Here is a 21,227-nt window from a genome sequence, read left to right as displayed (position 1 = left end):
CGTCTGCCAAATGACTAAAATGTAAATGTAAATGTAAGGTACTAAGTACTTCTGCATAGTCAGATGAGCCTAGGTGAAGTTGGGTGAATATCTGGTTGCTGACTTTCCTCAAGGTCAAGTCGTGTACATGGTTGTGGGCGGATCGCCCCTCTCCATTTGAGAGCTTTGCGAAAGCGCCGACAAGCTACTGCGGTCACGCCATCCGCATTTCGAAAACCGTCAGACACGTTATCCGCACTTGAAATCTTAGTGGGCTTCTACATTGCGCTTTACGGTAACTTGTGTTTTGACGACAATATAAAGCTGAAATCACCACGACTCGCTCGTTAAATACTCCAAATGATACCATTTCGTTATTTTAAACACTCAATTATAAAAATTATAACATTGAATACTCCAAAATAGTAATTATTTTTAATATGTGGAGATTTTTAAAAATCCATAAAAATTCAAGGTCGACTCAAACTGTTTTCAAAATTCCACAATAATCATGAAAACTACCTTTGCATGTATCCATGCACATCGATTACATGGGTATTCATCATTATGGAATAGCAAAATGTTCACTATTCAATTAAATACATCACACAGTTTAAAAATTCATGAAAAAATTCAATCTAATTGTTTTCAGGAAAAACCATGCTATGCTTGAAGATTACTAACCATTATATACATATGACATTGATTATGTGAATGTTTACTGTAGGAATTACAGGAAATTGTATTCAAATTGTTTTCAGGAAAGACCAGGTACACCTTGAGAAGCACCATGCCAGGTAACATGCTATTGATTGTGTGACTTTTTACTGTAGGAATTTTGAATTATGGAATTGAAAACTCCTCCAAAATTGCAATTGTATTCTCTAGATGGCACTTTTAAAAAAATCTATAAATATGTCAATCAAACTGTTTTCAGGAAATACCCGGTAGATCTTGAAGAGCACCATGTCAGGCATACATGCTATTTTAAGGCAGAAATTATTAAAATCTGGCATTGTCTCTCAGTGCGCTGGTCAGCTTGCTGGCTTCCTCTGGTATGGTGGCAATATGTGTCTGTAAAGTAATTTAACCCCAGGAGCATACACCGTTAGCCCCCATCGTCTCAGCACCCATACGGGCAGGAGCCTGTGGGGGAAAAACGCATACATTGTTCCCAAAACAGCTGTCTTCCTGAACCCCCTGTAAATCCCCCTCCTATCAGGGTGCAACATCCTTTATGGCACGGGAAGGTTTCAGGAAGCACGGCCTGTTGGGCCCAGACATTATTCTCTTGGACCCCCCTTCCTTACTCCTTCCCTCTCACATCTCCCCCATTCCTCAGTTTCCCTGACAGTATGCATAAAGCATCGGATGTTTCATGACAAAGTCAGTTTAGATAATATTCATGTTTGGTATTATTCTGATTGTTTCAGTGCAACTGGTGCAATGGTTTCTTCAACAGCAAACCTTGGACATCATAACCAACCAGGAACCAAGGAGAAACTGTGTGGAGCTCTGCCCCAGTGAAAGCTATGTGCCTCAACCCCCCGATCAAATCTTATTTCCTGGGGAAGCCTGGCTCCAAATTCCAAATGGTTATAAACGCCAGATGGTTCATTGGTTCATTGCAGACCCATTTGAGTGGTCAACATCAAAGGCCTGATTTTGGATTTAAGGAGACCAAACCAAGCAATCGGGGAGGATGCAATCCCGTGCACACCGTGCACGTAACTGCTATGTACAGGGTGTCTGTAGACTCCTGTATGTAGCTTTTATTACCAGGTATGACTTTTGGTTTCCTTTGTAATACTTTTATGTATATTTTATTTGGAACTAGAGTGTAATTACGTATGTAACCTGCCTGGTAAAATAAATGGTTAAAACTTGATCTGTGTGGTTTCGCTTAGTGAACACTCACTGTTACACAAGGAATGCTTGGTTACCCCCTCGGGTTGGTCTTGGGAGGATGTAAATTTACGCTTAATGTATCGCGGCGTATAGCACCCGTAGACCTCTGATGGTAAATCACTCGCCTCCGTGTGGTAGTTCGTTCATGTCGAGAACAGCCGTAGCTTGTTGGTCTTCTTGGGTCCCTAGGCTGTAACCAGATATACCCAAAAGTAGCTATTCCTGCGACCTCTGGAATGACTGCAGATATCTAGCCAGCTCGTGAGTTGTGCAGATAACGCGCGATGTGACATGCGGTGGTACCAGCAGAAGATTGTTAGGGGGCCCGTTACGGTACGGTCCAAATTATAAATAAGACATCCACCAAATGTGGATAACTAATCTAAATTATTATTCAAATGGAGTCAGATAAACGAAGGTGAATGTATTGGCCCCATTGTGGAGATTCTTGGTCAGCCCGGACCAGTAAAGAGCGGAAGGCAGAGTGGTGCTACTGTTATTGTATCGTGGTTTATTTATTGGCTGATCTAGACTCTCCGCATAGGGGCCACTAATATTTAACCCTACTAATATTATTTCTGCAACACCAGAAGGACAAGCATGCTGGTACCTTTGGCCCTCGCTAAATTCCGTCGTTGGGTTGCGCAACTTCATTGTAGAGATTTGGAATTATGGGATTGCAAAGTAATCCAAAATGGCAATCAAATTTTTAAAAAATCTATTAAAAAATTTTATCAAACTGTTTTCAGGAAAGACCTTACATCTTAAAGAGTACCATGCCGGGTAGAGACACTATTGATTGCATGACTTTTTACTGTAGGAATTTGGAATTATGGTATTGCAAAGTCCTCAAGACACATTAAATACTTTTCAAAAATGAAATAAAAATTAAAATCAGGAGGTTTCAGGAGAGGCCACTGACATCTTGAAGAATACCATGCCAGGACATTGATTGCATGAATTTGTACTGTATTTGAAATTACTGTAGGAATTTGGAATTATGGGATTACAAATTCCCCCAAACGGTAATTTACAGTGCATCCGGAAAGTATTCACAGCGCTTCACTTTTCCCAAATTTTGTTATGTTACAGCCTTATTCCAAAATGGAATAAATTCATTTTTTTCCTCAGAATTCTACACACAACACCCCATAATGACAACCTGAAAGAAGTTTTTTTGAAATCTTTGTTAAAAATAAAAAACTAAGAAATCACATGTACATGTACATGTACAATACTTTCAATAAGATGTATACCTGATATTGTTCTGCAATTCTGCATTTTGCAATCCCATGATTCCAAATTCCTACAGTAAAGTCACACAATCAATGATGTCTATACCTGGCATGGTGTTTTTCAAGGTCTAAGGGATCTTTCCTGAAAACAGTTTGATTTAAATGTTTTATTCATTTTTAAATAGTCCCACATATTAAATACAATTGCCATTTTGAATTCATTTGCAATCCCATATTTCCAAATCCCTACAGTAAAATGTCACGCAATCAATAGCATGTATACCTGGCATGGTGCTCTTCAAGGTCTACCTGGTAATTTCTGAAAACAGAAATTTTATAAACATTTTTTATTGATTTTTGAAAAGTGGCATGTATTGAATACGTCTACCATCTTGGAGGAATTTGTAATTCCATAATTCCAAATTCCTACAATAAAAATCAGTAGCATGTAAACCTGTTATGGTGGTCTTTCCTGAAAACAGTTTGATAAAAAATTTTATAGATTATTTTTTTAAGTGCCAGGTAGAGAATACAAAACATTTTTTGGAGGAGTTTGCAATTCCATAATTCCAAATTCCTACAGTAAAAAGTCACATAAACAATAGCATGTATGGTGTTCTTCAAGATGTAAGTGGTCTTTCCTTAAAACAGTTTGATTCAAATGTTCTATTGATTTTTGAAAATTGCCATGTATTGAATATGTCTACCATTTTGGAGGACTTTGCAATCCCATAATTCCACATTCCTATAGTAAAAAGTCATGCAATCTATACCTGGCATGGTGCTTCTCAAGGCTTACCTGGTATTTCCCTGCGTCGTCAGAAGAATTAAATTGTAAATATTGCCGTTTATTATAATGTTATGTCGGTAAGAATGCTTCCTCAGTCGAATTGAATTGAAAATTCTTTGGTGTATTCTAGTGTTCGGGCCAGTGTTCCCACTTTGTCAGTGGAATAGGAGATGGGACGTCTTCTTTGTCTTTCATGGTCACTTTGCCGTTCCTGATTTTAGGTATGCTAGGGCGCAGTTGGGAGCCTACATAGCTTTCCTCCCTGGCGCAATTTGCGAAGGTTACCTATCTCATATTATTTATTTTCCTTGCAGGTATCAGATTAATTTGTCGACCAGTTTTAATAGGTCGTTTTCTTCTTTGGCTAAATTGCCGGGGAGTTAAATCCCTTTATTGTTTACCCCTTCCTCTTCTGGGTCTCTGGTCTCTAGGGATGCCCCCAGAGAAAACTCAGTGGTTATCTCACAACTTGTAAGGAGCTTGCAGAACCCAACTCGTCGTGTTTGGACCTCCGACCCCGCTCCCTTACACTCACAGTTGTTTGTAATCATTTGGTACAGATGCAACTGATACTGCCAGGGGTTCATAGAGGTTCACATGGAGGGTGCACCGAAACATAATAAGGCTACTGCCGGTAGTTTAAACATAACCTTAAATTACTTATTTCTTGTCGGTAATCTTAATCCAGGGTGATATCCGTAACTGAAGTGGACATTTGAACAGTAAATATGTGTATCGAATTACACTCATGGCATTGTCAAAGGCACGTGTCTCTCTAAATCCCAAATTATAGACTTCAGATTTTCCATTGTTGAGTACAAAGCATTAGGCATGGCCTTAGATTTAGAGCAAATTAATCTCCTCTTCTAACCTCCAAAGAATCCAGAGAGGTGGGGCTTGGGTGTAAATATGAGTCTATATACAGCATGTCTGTTTGTGTCTTGATATTAATTGTCCAGTAGACCTGCAGAGCAATTGTCACAATGCTGGGATCCCTTTTTCTCCTGTGGACCAGCTTCTGGTTCCTCTTTGTCCTCTTCAAAATTCAGAGGCCCAAAAACTTCCCCCCAGGACCTTGGCCAATCCCAATATTTGGGAATCTGCTGCAGCTGAACCTGGTCAATCTTCTTTATGATCTCAGGAAGGTACAGTAAAAACTAAAATCAATAACCATTCTCAGAGTATGTCTTTTGGAATGTTTTGTCAAAATTATAATGTTCTAGAAATCGTAGTCATGGAGAAATATACTTAGACACGGATGTCCCAAGAGGCTAAAATATATTCAGTACAGTGATATTCTCAGCAAACTGCACATGGCATAACGTCAGATAATTTAATATGTCCTTTTGTGGGACTGGCTTTTGAAAAAATAAATTGTCCATAACTACATTACTTTGGCGAGTTAGCCGTGGTATAAGAGGAGATTATTATCAGTTATAAGGAGATAAGTGCCCAGTTATTTCCTCATAACTGACTCGTTCATAGGGTATTATCCCTTACTTGGGAAATAAATACATTACAAATACACATACAACTGTTTTTTTCCTTCCAATATGAATTGGCATTAAATAATTTAGTTGAATTCATAATATAAACAAAGCTGCACAGTAACTACTGCTTAGTAGTTAGTTACTTAGCAACTCAATTAATGTAAGCTTATTGTAAAGTATTGAATGGGCCATATGCAAATCAAATCTTTTGATTTCTCTTTTGCCCAGCTGAAATTTTATATTAAACTGGGACCATTGTAGCATTGTTTATTTGCCTTATTTATACAGCAACATGAATTGCTACACATATTCTCCTGAAAGAGTGAAATTAAATTCAAGGACATTACCTCTATGTCCTCAATGGTAGTTGGTCCTGGGAATGCCCAACTGTACAATGCTTGGACAGAGGCAGTTCAATATGTTATGGTGAATGGATGTATATCAAACAAAAAATTATATTGTGTGGAGTTCCCCAGGGTTCTGTCCTCAGACCATTGCTGTTCTTCATTTATATAAATGGCTAATTTCATTATTTTTGAAGGGAAATGCGGCCATTATAATATAGATAATGCCAAACCTTTTATCGAGCTCCAGGTTCCTTGGAGTTCTGTCATTGGAATTCCATATTGTCTTAGTCTATAAAAAGGGTAGTCAACTGGTATCATCAGACTACTTTTAAACATTTTAAAGCCTTGAGCAGCCTCATACAATACACAAAATTGGATGTAGTGAATCTGTAACACCTTAGCAAGCAGGCTGTAGTGATTGAATTGGCATGCCTATTAATTTGAGTTCCGAGTCTCACTCCCTGTTGCTATTCTACAACAGTCGCAATTTTAATGTAATAGTGATAAGATCAAGAAATAATTTGGCCAGCTGACACATTGGCACCAGAGCCTGCAAGACACTGGCTATCTTTCACCTTCCAGTAGGCCTTTACCAAAGTATAAACGTTACACGTCGTGCGACACCTTCACCTTCATATCCTGCAACAAAGCGTGAATTAGCCTTCCATCTCGCCCTCTCGAAGTACAAGATCAAAGTAGCACACAAATACATGATCTATGGAAAACATTATTTAGTTCATTAGTTTCAGGTAACAATGGGGCCAATGCCCATCATGCCAAATAAGCAGTTGCCCAAATCCTGAGTGCTGTGTAATCTATAGTGTGGAATGTCTGTTCACTTAAATACCATCTTCTAAAGCTGTCCGAGCGCTATGGGAAGGTCTACAGTATCTATCTTGGGAGGAAGCCAGCTGTGGTGCTCAACGGTCTGCAGGCAATGAAGGAAGCACTGGTCACTCAATCTGTGGAGTTTGCTGCACGACCCAAAGACCATATGGTAAATCATCTAACGGAGGGGAAAGGTAATAACATGACCTTACATCATTCAAAATCAGACTACACTCAAAATCAGATTCCTCTCTACTTGGCAGTTGAAGCGCACAAACACATGTCTCAAGTTTAAAAATCATGAGAATATTGTAATTCTGAAAGAACTGAATTAAAAAGAGTGTTACCCACCATGACATGAATCACAGACAAATGAATTACATTCTCAAAGTCGATATCAGGCTTCTGGTTTACAGATGCAGACAGCTGCAGAAAGAGACACAGGCACTAGGCACCAGTAAGGAAATTGTGTTGTAACGAGAAACAGGGAAATCTGTACAGCTCACATGAATAACCTCAAAAGAAATAATGAACAAAGCTAAACTGGCTTGAGTATATAACAACATGGTGAAAGTAAATGACTGCAGAAATGTAAAATAAGGCATTAAAAAAAGTATTCTTGCTAAAATTCAGGCATCACTCAATATTTGGGGCCGCCTGCAGCCTATTGGTTAACGTATATGACTGGGACCCAGAAGGTTGGTGGTTCATAACCATGATGAGATCTGCTCAGCTGTCGGGCCTTTGAGCAAGGCCCTTAACCCTACATTGCTCCAGGGGGATTGTCCCTTGCTTAGTCTTATCAACTGCAAGTTGCTTGAGATAAAAGCATCAGCTAAATAACTAATAAAAATATTTATTAACATTATTTAAAGAACACCACCTCCAGTGGCCTAGATGACCTTCAAAACATTGAATGTCTTAGGGGTTGCCTTGACTGATGGGCCGATGTGGAAGGAGCACCGGAGATTTGCCCTCACAACCCTACGGAACTTTGGCCTGGGGAAACGATCCATGGAGGAAAGGATTCTGGGAGAGATTTCCTACATAGCCTCACATTTGGAAAAGAATGCTGGTAGCACTTAAACTCCTCTACACATCTGCTTCCTTTGTGGACTTCTCTCTGAATGTAGACTTTAGAGTTCAGCTGTGTGCCATGTTTTTTGAACCATTAACCATAAACATATTTAGGAATGTGACATTTGGAAAGGGCACTAATCTCTACTTTGCCGCCATTACTGGAAGGTAAAGCTACAGACCCCCAGACCCTGTTCCACAAGGCCGGATTCAATGTAATCTGTACTGTCCTGTTTGGGACTCGGTTCAAACATGAAGATGAGTTTCTGCAGCTCAACATCCGCCATATCACAGAAATTGCAAAGATCATCAATGGCCCCTGGGCCATGGTAAGTGTAGCAAACTCAGTCCAAACAGTAGGCGGAGAGTTGTTGAAAAGATTCACTCTGACAAGAGACAACTTGACATTTTAATTGAAAATGAGAAATTACATTTTTACAAAGAACCAGGAGATTTTGGAATAGTGTAATTAGTGTAATTTTCCACACTGCAGATTTATGATACTTTGCCGCTGGTCAGGAACCTCCCCCTGCCCTTCCAGAAGGCCTTTCAGAACATGCGCATGATCAGAAAGTCACTGGCAGACCAGGTGTCCCAACACAAGGAGTCCCGGGTCCCAGGAGAGCCACGGGACCTAATTGACTGCTACTTAGGTGAAATGGAAAAGGTACCATAGTACATGTTTAACCACCATGCTCTCTGCATCCACATCCATATGACTCCCAGTCCAAACTCAAGTCCCTATTCGCCTACACAGTACACAGGGATTCTTAAAAATTGTAGCAAGTACAGTATCAGTAAAGCCAGGGTCAAAATCACAATGTGACCTTCAAAATAATGACACTCAGTGATCATGGGTACATATTTACCAATGGATGTTTCTCCTTGCTGTCTCTGTCAGAGGGGAGATGCTGGCTCCTCCTTCGGTGAGTATCAGCTGGTCTGTTATCTGCTGGACCTCCTCTTTGCTGGAACAGACACCAGCTCCAACACCCTCCTCACAGCCTTCCTGTACCTCATGACTCACCCAGATGTTCAGGGTGAGTTATCAGTTGTGTTTCTATGGTGACCTCTGCATGAGACTAAAGTGCACTCCACTGCAACAGCTTTTAAGGTGCAGTGACGTGTGCCATCTCTCCCTGTGGTCTCCAGAGAGGTGTCAGAAGGAGATCGATGAGGTGCTTGGGGAGAAGGAGCAGGCCTCTTTTGAGGACAGGCACAGGATGCCCTACACACAGGCCATGATCCATGAGGTCCAGCGAGTCGCCGACACAGCACCATTGAGCTTGTTCCATGCCACCACCAAAGACACACAGCTGATGGGCTACGATATCCCCAAGGTGAGGCCACAAAGCATCCTTTACTAGCAGGATAGATAGATAATTCAATTTTATATAGCGCTTTTCTAGCCACTCAAAGCGATAATTGAATGGCTCGGTGCATGATGGTATGGCTGCTGGCATGGTAACAGACAAACACAACAGCCCCTGAGTTCAACAGCACTACTACCAGCAAATGACTACAGTTCCTCTTACTATTTCATTTTTTTACCTCCCTCATTTCCATATCTCCCTTCATGTCTCCTTCCCCCTCCTCCCTCTATCTTGCCTTCCCTGCCTGTTCTGGTTTCAGGGAACCATCATCATCCCCAACCTCTCCTCAGTACTGAGTGATGAAAGCCAGTGGAAGTTTCCTCATGAGTTCAACCCCTCCAACTTCCTAAACGATCAGGGGGAGTTTGTGAAGCCAGAAGCCTTCATGCCTTTTTCTGCAGGTAAGACTCAGAAACTTCTTGTGTAGTGATTTTGCTTTGGAATAAGTGGAATAACTAGTGAAATACAAGTTGGGAACTGGCACAAGAAGAATAGTATCAAAAGGCGATTTGTACCCTATAAATACTGTACAATTAAAACGGCATTCAAAAAAAGTTACTATATTTAAGACCTGTGTGCTCAATGGATGGTAATAGCCCAAAACAACTGCATAGACAGGTGCATCTAAAAAAAATGAGAACATTGTGGAAAGGTTTTTATGTTATTTAATTCAAAAAGTGAAACTTTCATATATTCTAGATTCATTACACATTACAGTATCTCAAAATATTAGAATATTACATAAGGATTTATAATACAGAAATTCGACCTTCTGAAAAGTATGTTCATTTATGCACTGAATAGACTACTGACTTGACAGTTGACTTGAAAGTCCAGAAGACTCTCATTGACACCCTCCACAAGGAGGGTAAGCCACAGAAGGTCATTGCTGAAAGGGCTAGCTGTTCGCAGAGTGCAGTATCAAAGCATATTCATGGAAACTTGACTGGAAGGGAAAAGTGTGGTAGGAAAAGGTGCACAAGCAACAGGGATGACTGCAGCCTTGAGAGGATTGTCGAGCAAAGCCAATTCAAAAACTTTGGGGAGCTTCACAAGGAGTGGACTGAGGCTGGAGTCAAGAGCCACTACGCACAGACGTGTCACAGATGGTTCTGTCCCGCCTGGACTACTGCAATTCCCTCTTGGCTGGCCTCCCAGCGTCTGCCATCAGACCCCTCCAACTTATCCAGAATGCAGAAGCTCATCTGGTCTTCAACCTTCCCAAATACTCACACGTCACCCCCCTGCTTACTTCCCTCCACTGGCTGCCTGTCATGGCTTGCATCAAATTCAAAACATTGGTGCTAGCCTTCCAAGCAGTTAAGGGGTCTTCCCCAGCTCACCTACAAAAAATCATTAGACCCTACACCCCTGCCAGACCTCTTCGTTCAGCCTCCACAGGCTGCTTGGCACCTCCCCCTCTCCGAACCTCCACCTCACGCTCACAACTACTGTCTGTTCTGGCTCCACGGTGGTGGAACGAACTCCCCGTTGAGGTCAGAACTGTAGAATCTCTCCCCACCTTCAAGCGCAAATTGAAGACGCACCTCTTCAAGCAGCACCTCTCCCCGTCCCTCCCTACCTCCCTGTGAACCTTAATTGTTGTCTTTGTGATTTACTTTGTGTATCGGTATTTTTAGTTGGCTAGGTAAGCAGTGTTCGTAAAAAAAAAAAAAAAAAATCAAAATAGGCCCTGGTCCTTATCTTTGTTGTACAGGTAGCAGTTGAAATTGTACTTCCCTCTAGGGTCTTTCAGCGCACTTATCCCTGGTTATGGGTATGCACGTCGCTCTGGATAAGAGCGTCTGCCAAATGCCATTAATGTAATGTAATGTAATGTCCAGGAAATGGGTTACAGATGTCGCATTCCTAGTGTCAAGCCAATCCTGAACCAGAGACAACGTCAGAAGCGTCTTACCTGGGCTAAGGAAAAAAAGAACTGGACCATTGCTCAGTGGTCCCAATCTTTTCAGATTAAAGTAAATTTTCGATTTCATTTGAAATCAAGGTCCCAGAGTCTAGAGGAAGAGTGGAGAGGCACATAATCCAAGTTGCTTGAAGTCCAATGTGAAGTTTCCACAGTCAGTGATGATTTGGGGTGCCAAGTCATCTGCTGGTGTTGGTCCACTGTGTCTTATCAAGTCCAGAGTCAACGCAGCCGTCTACCAGGAGATTTTAGAGCACTTCATGCTTCCGTCTGCAGACAAGCTTTATGGAAACGCTGATTTCCTTTTCCAGCAGGACTTGGCACCTGCCCACAGTGTGAGAACTACTAGAAACTGGTTTGCTGACAAAGGTATTACTGTGCTTGATTGGCCAGCCAACTTGCCTGACCTGACATCTTCCTCTTGTCAAGAGGAAGATGAGACACCAGACCTAACAATACAGATGAGCTGAAGGCCGCTATCAAAGCAACCTGGGCTTCCATAACACCTCAGCAGTGCCGCAGGCTGATTGCTTCCATTGCATGCCACATTGATGCATTAATTTGTGCAAAAGGAGCCCTGACCAAGTATTGAATGCATAAATTAACATACTTTTCAGAAGGTCAACATTTATGTATTATAAATCCCTTTTTTGAATGATATGATATGATTCTAATATTTTAAAACCCCCCAAAAAAAGGCTTGAAATATTTCACTTTATGTGTATATATGAATATATTAAAGTTTCACTTTTTGAATTAAATTACGGAAAAAGAAAAAAATATTATTAACATTATTATTAACATTTTTGGAGATGCAACTGTAGTGTTTCTGCCAGAAGCTGGTTCTGAATATGATCAATATAATTGCAGGGTTCGTTGGAAAACCAAGTTTGAGTTTTGAGTTTCAAAGAGTCTGTCCTTCTTTCAGGAAAATTCAGAAATGTATATGCAGAGACGGTGCCTAATCCATGGAAATTAACATAATGATGAGGGTCAAGGACTCAGCTCTGGGATTTGGACAGTGAAGCAAGTTTTGGCTCTGTATTCCAGCACATTGGATTTAAAATGATACGACAAATATGAGGGCAAAGTCCAGATTTTCAGTTTGACATGACACAGTGTGTGTGTGCGTGTGTGTATGTGTGTGTTGCAGGACCTAGGGTGTGTCCAGGAGAGGGTCTTGCACGCATGGAGCTCTTCCTGATTGTTGTGACCCTGTTACGCCGCTTCAAGTTTATCTGGCCTGAAGACGCAGGGGTGCCTGACTACACCCCTGTTTTTGGTCTCACTCAGACACCCAAACCCTACAGACTGGGTGTTAGACTAAGAGGCAGTGGAGATTTAGGCCCCTAGTGCAGTTACATACTGTATATATGGGCTGTGTCTATTGTGCTGCATTGTCAGTGTTTGTATGTGTGAGCACGCAAATTTGCATGCATGTGCCAGTGTATCCCTAAAATCTATAATGAGGTAATCGGTGAGAAGGTGCAATTAGTGCATCTGTAAAAATCTGATTTGGATGGCATGCACGTAGCAATTAATTTAACAGATTTGCTCTGAATATGTAAAGAAAAAGGAGACAATAAATCTGACAATATGACAAACCTTTTGGCATTCTTTAAGGAAGCTACCAAGTGTTTTGCTTATAGCAGGGCTTATGATATTTTATACTTAGTTTTACAAAAAGCATTTATTAGGTACAACAAATTAAGAAATAAGAGAACACTGGTGAATGCGCTTGTTTTACAGTTTTTTTACAATCGTTTTCACACTTGTCTCAATACCATGTCCTCTTTTTCAAAACTCTTCACACAGTGTGCTTTTGAAATACACACCTGAGCACATCAGTTAACCTTTGGTGCAAAATGCACTTCAGCCACCAAAACACTTAATATTTCACCCAAAAGTGACTCATGCTGCCATAACTATAGCATATGCTTTCTCCCATAAGACTACTTTGTCACTCAATGTTCAATGAACTACAAAACACAAACAACTTGGAGCATTGCTAAATACATATATTATGTGTTTCCCTTTCCTCAATTTTTGCATCCACAAATATTTCAAGCCAAGCAGCTAAAGAAACTTTTGATCTGTTTGTTTGCCTCTCACAATAGATGTCATGACTGAGTGTGGTAAATTTACAGTAAACTGTAAATGAATGAATGTTTTACTATATTGCAAACCCAGAATAACATTTTTTACTGTGTAATGTAAAACAATATATGATAAAGAAACAAATCACAAAAGCAACAGTATTCTTCAGAGGGTTTACAGCATTTTGACGTTTGTTCTCACAATGCAATATACTGTAATTCAGAAAAGAAAAATACAATACAATCAATTACTCAAAATACATTACAATCAATAACAAATACATACCAGAAAGCAATATTTTCACTATATACAGTAATCTGCACATATATTGTCTGCCTTTCAGTATCAGAAGTCTACTGTTGGCCTGGCCCATCCATCCTGTCCTCTGCATTTGGCAATAGATTTTCATCAACATCACTCATAACATAACAAATGTTATCTCTTGCTATACACCGAGGAAAACATCTCTTTGTGTGCCTTATCCAGCCCTGGATGTGTTCCACTGTTATGTCCATACACCCAGCGGCCATTGCATCTAGAAGTGACATCTGTTCATGTGGGTGGTGGTCCTAAACCTTCATATATACCTTCAGAAACTTCATATCAGTACCTGAGTTCCTTGACACCCTCAGAGTTCCTGTCAAATGGGACAGTGTACAACTGCTTCATCCTGATCTGATGTTTCTGTAGCACTCTTGTCTGCAATTATCCATCCATCCATCCATTATCTGAACCCGCTTATCCTGATCAGGGTCGCAGGGGGGCTGGAGCCTATCCCAGCATACATTGGGCGAAAGGCAGGAATACACCCTGGACAGGTCGCCAGTCTATCGCAGGGCACACACACCATTCACTCACACACTCATACCTATGGGCAATTTAGACTCTCCAATCAGCCTAACGTGCATGTCTTTGGACTGTGGGAGGAAACCGGAGTACCCGGAGGAAACCCACGCAGACACGGGGAGAACATGCAAACTCCGCACAGAGAGGCCCCGGCCGACGGGGATTCGAACCCAGGACCTCCTTGCTGTGAGGCGGCAGTGCTACCCACTGCACCATCCGTGCCGCCCGTCTGCAATTATGTTGTTACATATTTCTCTTAGCCTGATGCTGTTGTTGACAATGACCATCCCAACTATTGTATCCTACTGTTGAGGCGTAAACATTCTTCCCCTTCCCCCTGTGTGACTGTGTGAGGTAACCGCTGGGTCCTGTAGTGAGTCAAAGAGAAATGTGCACTGATACATCTGCTTTTTCTGGAGACTTCTCAAATCACAGTACTGCTGTAATATACACATCAATTGAACTCCTTCAGTCAGAATGCTGTAAATACTGTATAATACCTGTTGGTTTGCCTGAAAATGCTCACTATTGAAGCTACTGTGGATCTAGGCAAGTTTGGTTGAACCCTCAACCTGCTTCCCTCAGGGACAGACCATGATTTACCACATGATCAATGACTGTGGCACTGATTTCATCAGACACAACTGTTCTTGCTCTTCCGTGACCTCTTCTTCCTCTGATTCTGGCTGCATCCATTTTCCCCACCAAGGCTAAAGAATGCAAATGCCAATCCAAAGGTGACCCCTTTTGTATCTAAATGTCTGCAAAATTTGCTGTATTTGTACAAACTTTTGCTGGTAGTGAACACTGACTGAGAGAGGTATTCATGAATTTTGGAAGAAGTGGTGATTGAATGCCTTTAGTATGAAAGCAATGCAAAAATATCCACAGTTTAGTTCACATAGTCTAATGATATGGTGAATGTGTTAAGTGTTTTGAAAAAGTGGACATGGTATTGAGACAAGTGTGAAAACGATTGTAAAAAACTGTAAGAGTAAATCACTTTATCCAGAAATCTCAGAGGTGATGTTTGTTATACAGTTTGGTACAAATGCAACTGCTTATGCCAGACTGATCCTATAGAGGGTAGTCTTGCACAATGAAACAAAATCATTGCTGGAAGTTTATACATGACCTTAAAGGACTTATTTTGTGTTGGTAATAGATATGACCATAGACCCAGATGCAGAGCTGCAAGACCTGCTCTTCCAACCTCAGAATTAACTCACTTCAAAGATGTTCTTCTGGGTGGAAACAAAGATGATTCATTATTTTTGATCCTCTTGAAAATAATTGCTGTGGGACACTGTACAGGAACGTTGTGTTTGTTATTCCTTTTAAGTTGAAAAAAAAGTTCATCGTCCAAGAATCCAGAGAGGTGGAGCTTAAGTGGGAATATGGGTCTGCATATGTGTGTTTGGGTATTGACATACATGTAGGATACCAAGGCCAGTAGAGCAGCAGTCACAATGCTGGGATCCCTAATTCTCCTGTGGACCAGCTTCTGCATCCTCTTTGTCCTCTTCAGAATTCAGAGGCCCAAAAACTTCCCCCCTGGACCTCAGCCCATCCCGATATTCGGAAACCTGCTGCAGCTGAATCTGGGCAAACTTGTCAGAGATCTCAAGAAGGTATAGTAAAAAATTGCTTTCAATTACTGGTAGTGATTCTTATGTCAGCATTAGCATTTATGCTACAAAGTGTAGCCTAACTCAATACAACGTAGCCGACAGTATCATATTTTTGTCACCAGGTCGGCTATAACCGGACTACTTGCATGAATTAAACGCATTGCATAGTAGTGTATCTTGCGCGCATTTATATTTGTTAGGATATTTTAGCTGTGAAATGCACACCCACGAGACGTCCAGTCAGAATACCGTATTTTGCTAGATTATTTTTCAGTGCCGTGATATTTGGACAGTTGATATGCAGCTTTGAATGCCGCTACTCAAAATGTGATCGTGTGGCTAATAAGCGATATTAAAAATTAAATGGGCCATATGCCGTATGTCACGTCTTTAGATTTTACTTTTGATGAGCTGAGTTTATAATATTCAATTGAACAGCAGCTGTGTGAAATATTTTGAGAAAATATGAAAGACCATTCATTCCCTTCCAAAATGAATTGTACTTGACGTTCTCACTAAAGAATGAAATTTAAATTAGGCTTTGGAAATGGGACATGAGGAAAAAATACAGAGGACATGACCTTGGTGTCCTCAGTGGTAATTATGACCCTGGTTGTGCTTGAATGTATAATGTTGGGACATAACTGAACTGTTTGGCTGACAAGATAGTAGAAATGCACTGTCTTCAGCCAGCATTTCACATGTCTGTTTCACATATTCTCCCAGTTTTCCCTTTTATGAGACACAGACGGACCTTTTTAAGTTTTTTTTTTAATTAAGCAGATTATATTTACAAATGTCTTAATTCCCTATAATCTCAATGGCACAATTGCAGTGTGTTAAATTGGGAGTTTAAACATCAAGTTTAAAACCCAATACGGCATAGCTGCACCTTTTCCAGTTTCCAGTTCCAGTTTCTAGGGGACTAAACCTAAGGTCTGCGTGATGCATGACAAACATTATTTAGTTCATTAGTTTCAGGTAACAGTGAGGCCAACGCCCATCATGCCAAATAAGCAGTTGCCCAAATCCTAACAATCTATAGTGTGGAAAATATCTATTCACTTAAATACCATCCTCTAAAGCTGTCGGAGCGCTATGGGAAGGTCTACAGTATCTATCTTGGGAGGAAGCCAGCTGTGGTGCTCAACGGCCTGCAGGCAATGAAGGAAGCACTGGTCACTCAATCTGTGGAGTTTGCTGGACGACCTAAAGGCCTTATGATAAATCATCTATTGCAGAATAAAGGTAATAATAGCTACTGTACACCATTCAAAATCAGACCACACTCTTCACAAATTCCTCTCTAATTGGCAGTTGAAGCGCACAAACCCACATGTTTAAAAATCATGAAAATATTGTAATTCTGAAAGAACTGAATTAAAAAGAGTGTTACACCCTGTGACAAGAATTACAGACAAATTATTCACACTCAAAGTAGTAGATATCCAGGCTTCCAGTTTACAGATGCAAACAGCAGAAAGGAACACAGGCGCTAGGCACCAGTAATGAAATGAAATGAAAAAACAGGGAAATCGGGAAAGTGGACAGCTCATTTGAATGACCTAAAAAAAAAAAAATTGAGAATATAACAACATGGTGAAAGTAAATGACAACAGAAATAAAAAATAAGGCATTAAAAAAAGTATTCTTGCTATAATTCTGGCATCACTCAATATTTATTAACATTGTTTTAAGAACACCACTTCCGGTGGACTGGATGACTAACAACTTTGAATCTCTTAGGGGTTGCCTTGACTGATGGGCCCATGTGGAAGGCGCACCGGAGATTTGCCCTCACAACCCTACGGAACTTTGGCATGGGGAAACAATCCATGGAGGAGAGGATTCTGGGAGAGATTTCCTACATAGCCTCACATTTGGAAAAGAATGCTGGTAGCACTTAAACTCCTTTACACATCTGTTTCCTTTGTGGCCCTCTCAATTAATGTAGACCTTAGATTTCACCTGTGTGCCATGTTTTTTTAACCATAAACTATAAACCATAAACATATTTAGGAATGTGACTTCAGGAAAGGGCACTAATCTCTATTTTGCTGCCATTTCTGGAAGGTAACGCTACAGACCCCCAGACCCTGTTCCACAAGGCCACATTCAACATCATCTGTACTGTCCTGGTTGGGACTCGATTCAAACATGAAGATGAGTTTCTGCAGCTCAACATCCGCTGTATCAGAGAAACCACAAAGACCATCAATGGCCCCTGGGCCATGGTAAGTGTAGCAAACTCTGTCCAGACAGTAGAGAGTTGTTGTGAACTCACTTTGATGGGAGACAATTTGACCTCCTGTTATATTCATGAATATGTATCAGTGGTGGGTTGGAAAAGTCAGGAGGCAGAGTGAGGACATTTAACTAGGGGGGTCCGGGGGTATGCTCCCCCAGGAAGAACATTTTTGGTCTAATCACTGTAAAATGTTAATTTTGGTGAACTTTTCTAAAGGATACAACTTAATTTTGCCATTAGTTAGGCAGAAAAGGTAATACAGGCCAGATCATTAAAAGTAAAATAAAATGCAATTACTGTGCATGGCCACAAATAATAATAATAAGTTACATTGGCACTTCCAAAAAGGTCTTTTTTTTATGCTACATGTATGGTGCAGCCCATATGGTCAGAAAGACTATTGTAGTAATTTTGGCTATCTACTACAAGGACATTGGATTAGGAATGAAAACTGTCTGTCACCTTAATATTTACATCCACATCTGGTGAACCATGTAGCTTTAATGTTATTTTAATTTCTGTGACTTTAATGTTTTCCATTTTATGTATTCTTAATATATCTTTGTCACTATCCTTTTGTTCCTTATTCATATTTTTTGTATTTATTGTATCAAGTTTTTTAATTCTTTATTAATGAATTTAAATTCTTCTGCAGTAGTTAATGGGGATATCGATTTGGATAGGTGCTCTGCTGTACACGCAGTTTTGACACCATCACATAATGTTAGCCTGACCTGCGGCTGATCCAGGATCACACGCTTGTGCTCCGTCTCTGTTGGGGGATATCGGTATGGTCATAGATAGATAGATAGATAGATACTTTATTCATCCCGAGGGAAATTTTAGATCTACTTTAGATCATCCTGATCTACCACCAATCCAGGGGCACTATTAAAAATCAATGGCACAATGAATTCAACAAAAGAACCAGGAAATTTTGGCAGAAAATCTGGTTGTCTCTGCAAGAAGCTGATACTTGGTCGTAGGTAGATTTTCCAGCAGGACAATGACTCCAAACACACATCAAAATCCAAGGATATCAATGATCCTGAAAAGTTCTGCAGGGAGGAAAGGTCAAAAATCCCTCCAAATGTGTTCTCTAACCTTATCACGAATTATATGAAAAGACTCATCGCTGTCATCTTTATATGTATTACACCAATGGTGGCAATACGTTTTTTGGGGAAATGTTTTTTAAATTATGTTTAATACTTTTTTTGGGGTGGTGGCACGGATGGTTCAGTGGGTAGCACTGCCGCCTCACAGCAAGGAGGTCCTGGGTTCGAATCCCCGTCGGCTGGGGCCTCTCTGTGCGGAGTTTGCATGTTCTCCCCGTGTCTGCATGGGTTTCCTCCCACAGTCCAAAGACATGCAGGTTAGGCTGATTGGAGAGCCTAAATTGCCCATAGGTATGAGTGTGTGAGTGAATGGTGTGTGTGCCCTGCAATGGACTGGCGACCTGTCCAGGGTGTATTCCTGCCTTTCGCCCAATGTATGCTGAGATAGGCTCCAGCCCCCCTGCGACCCTGTTCAGGATAAGCGGGTTAAGATAATGGATGGATGGATGGACTTTTTTGGGGCAGATTCATCATGGGAGCCAATAATTCTGAAACCCACTGTATGACGAGCATAAATATACCTGCAAAACCTGTAATCTTCCACATTGCAGATTTATGATACTTTGCCGCTGATCAGGAACCTCCCCCTGCCCTTCCAGAAGGCTTTTCAAAACATGAACATGATCAGAAAGTCGCTGGCAGACCAGGTGTCCCAACACAAGGAGTCTCGGGTCCCAGGAGAGCCACGAGACCTAACTGACTGCTACCTAGACGAAATGGAAAAGGTACCGTAGTACATGTTTAACCACCATGCTCTCTGCATCCACATCCATACGACCCTCAGTCCGAACTCAAGTCAGTTTTCTCCTACGCAGTAAATAGGGATTCTTTTAGATTAGATTAGTTCGCACTCACGTTTTGTTTCAGTGGGTAGTTCGCCAGGGAGTCTCTCCCGTTTTCTGTTATATTCCTCGCCTATTTTAGTGGTTATCCAACTTATCGTTGGTAACTTTGTGATCCCTTCCCGGTCGCTCTTGGTCTCCCGCCCCTGCTCCCTTACACCATAGTACATGTTTAAGCACCATGCTCGCTGTGTCCACATATAGTCCAAACCTTGATTTGCCTTGGACAGTAAACAGGGATTCTTCAACTTTGGAGCAGGTATCAGTTTTAGCACATTGTAACCTGTTCTAAATAATGACACTCAGTGATGATGTTTCATATTTACCAATGGATCTCTCTCCTTGCTGTCTTCATTGCTATCTCTGTCAGAGGGGAGATGATGGCTCCTCCTTCAGTGAAAATCAGCTGGTCTTTTATCTGCTGGACCTCTTCTTTGCTGGAACAGACACAACCTCCAACACACTCCTCACAGCCTTCTTGTACCTCATGACTCACCCAGATGTTCAGGGTGAGTTATCAGTTGTGTTTCTATGGCTGCCTCAGCATGAGACTGAAATGCACACAGTTGCAACAGTCTTCAAGGTGGAGAACAGCATCTCCCAGCTCAATGATGTGTGCCATCTCTCCCTGCGGTCTTCAGAGAGGTGTCAGAAGGAGATCGATAAGGTGCTTGGGGAGAAGATGCAGGTCTCTTTTGTGGACAGGCACAGGATGCCCTACACACAGGCTGTGATCCATGAGGTTCAGCGAGTCGCCGACACGGTGCCTCTCGCCGCATTCCACGCCACCACCAAAGACACACGGCTGATGGGCTACGATATCCCCAAGGTGAGGCCACAGAGCATCCTTTACTAGACCCAATGGTAGCTCAGATGGAAGCACAGAACAGCCACTGAAACCAACAATACTACTGTCAGCAAACTACTACAGCTTTCCTCTTTAATTTATAGCTCCCACTTTTCCATATCTCCCTCTATGTCTCCTTCCCCCTCATCCCTCCATCTTGTCTTCCCTGCCTGTTCTGGTGTCAGGGAACCATCATCATCCCCAACCTCTCCTCAGTACTGAGTGAAGAAACCCAGTGGAAGTTTCCTCATGAGTTCAACCCCTCCAACTTCCTAAACGATGAGGGGGAGTTTGTGAAGCCAGAGGCCTTCATGCCCTTCTCTGCAGGTAAGAATCTGAAGTAGTGCCGGTCCTTCTTTCAGGAAAATTCTGAAAAGTATATGCAGGGAAGGTGCCTAATCCATGGAAAATAACATATAGTGATGAGGGTTAAGGACTCTGGTCCTTTCTCCAAAACCAATCAGTTTTTTCTCCCTTGATTGAATACATTGCTCCGAGAAGATTTTTTCGAAATTACTTCTGCACCTGTATTTATATGTGCAAACATTAATTTACTTTTGACAATGTCCTTTTAACAACGGGCTGTGTATTATCATTGTTTTTCCTGATGAATTTTGTGCTGATAAAATATGATTTGGTGGTGT

General features: G+C 41.2%; 2 protein-coding genes across 3 annotated transcripts in view; both read left to right on the top strand.

Moving 5' to 3' along the window:
• Nucleotides 1–4,895: 4,895 nt before the first annotated feature.
• On the top strand, nucleotides 4,896–12,402 carry LOC133130647 (cytochrome P450 2F2-like). Of its 2 annotated transcripts, XM_061245366.1 has the most exons (9): nucleotides 4,896–5,057; nucleotides 6,609–6,771; nucleotides 7,503–7,652; nucleotides 7,823–7,983; nucleotides 8,148–8,321; nucleotides 8,556–8,694; nucleotides 8,807–8,994; nucleotides 9,287–9,428; nucleotides 12,108–12,402. In XM_061245366.1, exons 1-9 carry the CDS (start codon nucleotides 4,896–4,898, stop codon nucleotides 12,305–12,307), a joined length of 1,479 nt encoding a protein of 492 aa, XP_061101350.1. In that variant the 3' UTR covers nucleotides 12,308–12,402. The 2 variants fall into 2 exon arrangements, with proteins under 2 accessions (XP_061101350.1, XP_061101351.1); XM_061245367.1 differs by lacking the exon at nucleotides 4,896–5,057 and having other exon boundaries at nucleotides 6,656–6,771; nucleotides 7,453–7,652.
• A 2,964-nt stretch (nucleotides 12,403–15,366) lies between these two features.
• Nucleotides 15,367–21,227, top strand: part of LOC133131558 (cytochrome P450 2F2-like) — a 6,808-nt gene continuing 947 nt past the window's right edge. Inside the window, exons 1-8 of the mRNA XM_061246933.1 lie at nucleotides 15,367–15,528; nucleotides 16,614–16,776; nucleotides 17,275–17,424; nucleotides 17,602–17,762; nucleotides 19,446–19,619; nucleotides 20,107–20,245; nucleotides 20,378–20,565; nucleotides 20,769–20,910. Coding sequence (XP_061102917.1) covers nucleotides 15,367–15,528; nucleotides 16,614–16,776; nucleotides 17,275–17,424; nucleotides 17,602–17,762; nucleotides 19,446–19,619; nucleotides 20,107–20,245; nucleotides 20,378–20,565; nucleotides 20,769–20,910 — 1,279 coding nt within the window. The remainder of the gene's footprint in view (nucleotides 15,529–16,613; nucleotides 16,777–17,274; nucleotides 17,425–17,601; nucleotides 17,763–19,445; nucleotides 19,620–20,106; nucleotides 20,246–20,377; nucleotides 20,566–20,768; nucleotides 20,911–21,227) is intronic.

This window comes from Conger conger, chromosome 6, assembly GCF_963514075.1.
Source record: "Conger conger chromosome 6, fConCon1.1, whole genome shotgun sequence".
Classification (NCBI taxonomy): Eukaryota; Metazoa; Chordata; class Actinopteri; order Anguilliformes; family Congridae; genus Conger; species Conger conger.
Note: the sequence above shows the minus strand (reverse complement) of the source record. Positions and strands in the feature narration are given on the sequence as shown.